Raw genomic sequence first — 1,084 nt, forward strand, 5'->3', positions numbered from 1 at the left:
CATCCATCCATCTATCTATCTATCCATCCATCCATCTATCTATTATTGTCTCTGGTCTGTCAGACATCAACACTGAAGTGATATTAATGTTTGTCCAGAACTCAGAGAGTCTACAGGCACATTCTGCCCTCTATTGGGTCATCTGTGAACTACAGCACTGACTGAATGTACCTTTAATATCTTAAATATTCTGCTAAAATAAAGTTTGAAATTCATAATTATGACAAAATGTCTCAATTAGTATTATGTAATTAATTAATGATGAATAAACAAGTGTTTATTTTCCTTTTGTGTGCTTTTAAATGTAATTTCAGTTCATTTCTTCTCTGTTTGTGTTTGAAAGGTGCTGAACAAACTCCAACCAATGAGCTCATACTTCACCTGAATGTCCCGCCCCCTGGGTCGCTCAGTTTCTTCTGATTGGCTTGAGCTGCCAGGTGAACTGGACTTTTGCCGATTATAGTTGTGGGACCCCGTATTAGCGTACCTGAGGAGACAAACACCGGGTATCAGCCGTTTGTGACAGTGACGGACTCTCGCCGCCATTGATTGGTCCACAGTCTCACCTTGAGGTCTGAGAGTCTGGCTGAAGACGACGGGGCTCCGGGTCTGTACGGTCTGGACTCCGGCTCTGCCCACAGCCTGCAGGTACAATAATAACAGTTAGTGTGCAGGTCTGGATCCCCAGTTTAAACCTGGTCTGGGTCTAACATCAGTACCAGAGTGTTGGTGAGCGGTGGGTTCAATCTGACGGTGCTGCTGGCCGGGCTGATGGGCAGCCGTGGTCTGATGGCGGTGGTGGTGACGGAGCCGGGGGCAGCTGGCAGGGGCGCGGAGGTGCTGGGGGTCACCAGAGACTGCTGGCTGCTGAGCAGAGACTGACGCAGCGCGGGCAGGCTTTTCTGTGGGGCAACAAACAATTACTGATGGGTAGTGTGAGTTCAAGTACTCTTTTATCTTTTACTGCAGTGAAACTATTGAGTTTTATTTGTAAAGCGCCAATTCATCTCAGGACACTTCAAATACAGCAGGTCAGACCGTACTCACAGTACAAATACTCTGTTCACTCACAGTACAAATACTC

At 46.7% G+C, this 1,084-nt stretch overlaps 1 protein-coding gene across 1 annotated transcript in view; it reads right to left on the bottom strand.

Moving 5' to 3' along the window:
- LOC118330702 (transcription initiation factor TFIID subunit 4-like) overlaps positions 1–1,084 on the bottom strand; it is a 6,395-nt gene that overhangs the window by 3,861 nt on the left and 1,450 nt on the right. The window contains exons 5-7 of the mRNA XM_035665353.1: positions 720–902; positions 567–642; positions 382–487 (exon numbers count right to left, since the gene is read on the bottom strand). Coding sequence (XP_035521246.1) covers positions 382–487; positions 567–642; positions 720–902 — 365 coding nt within the window. The remainder of the gene's footprint in view (positions 1–381; positions 488–566; positions 643–719; positions 903–1,084) is intronic.

Source organism: Morone saxatilis, unplaced genomic scaffold, assembly GCF_004916995.1.
Source record: "Morone saxatilis isolate NCDOM2014 unplaced genomic scaffold, NCSU_SB_2.0 Contig2, whole genome shotgun sequence".
NCBI classification, from domain to species: Eukaryota; Metazoa; Chordata; class Actinopteri; family Moronidae; genus Morone; species Morone saxatilis.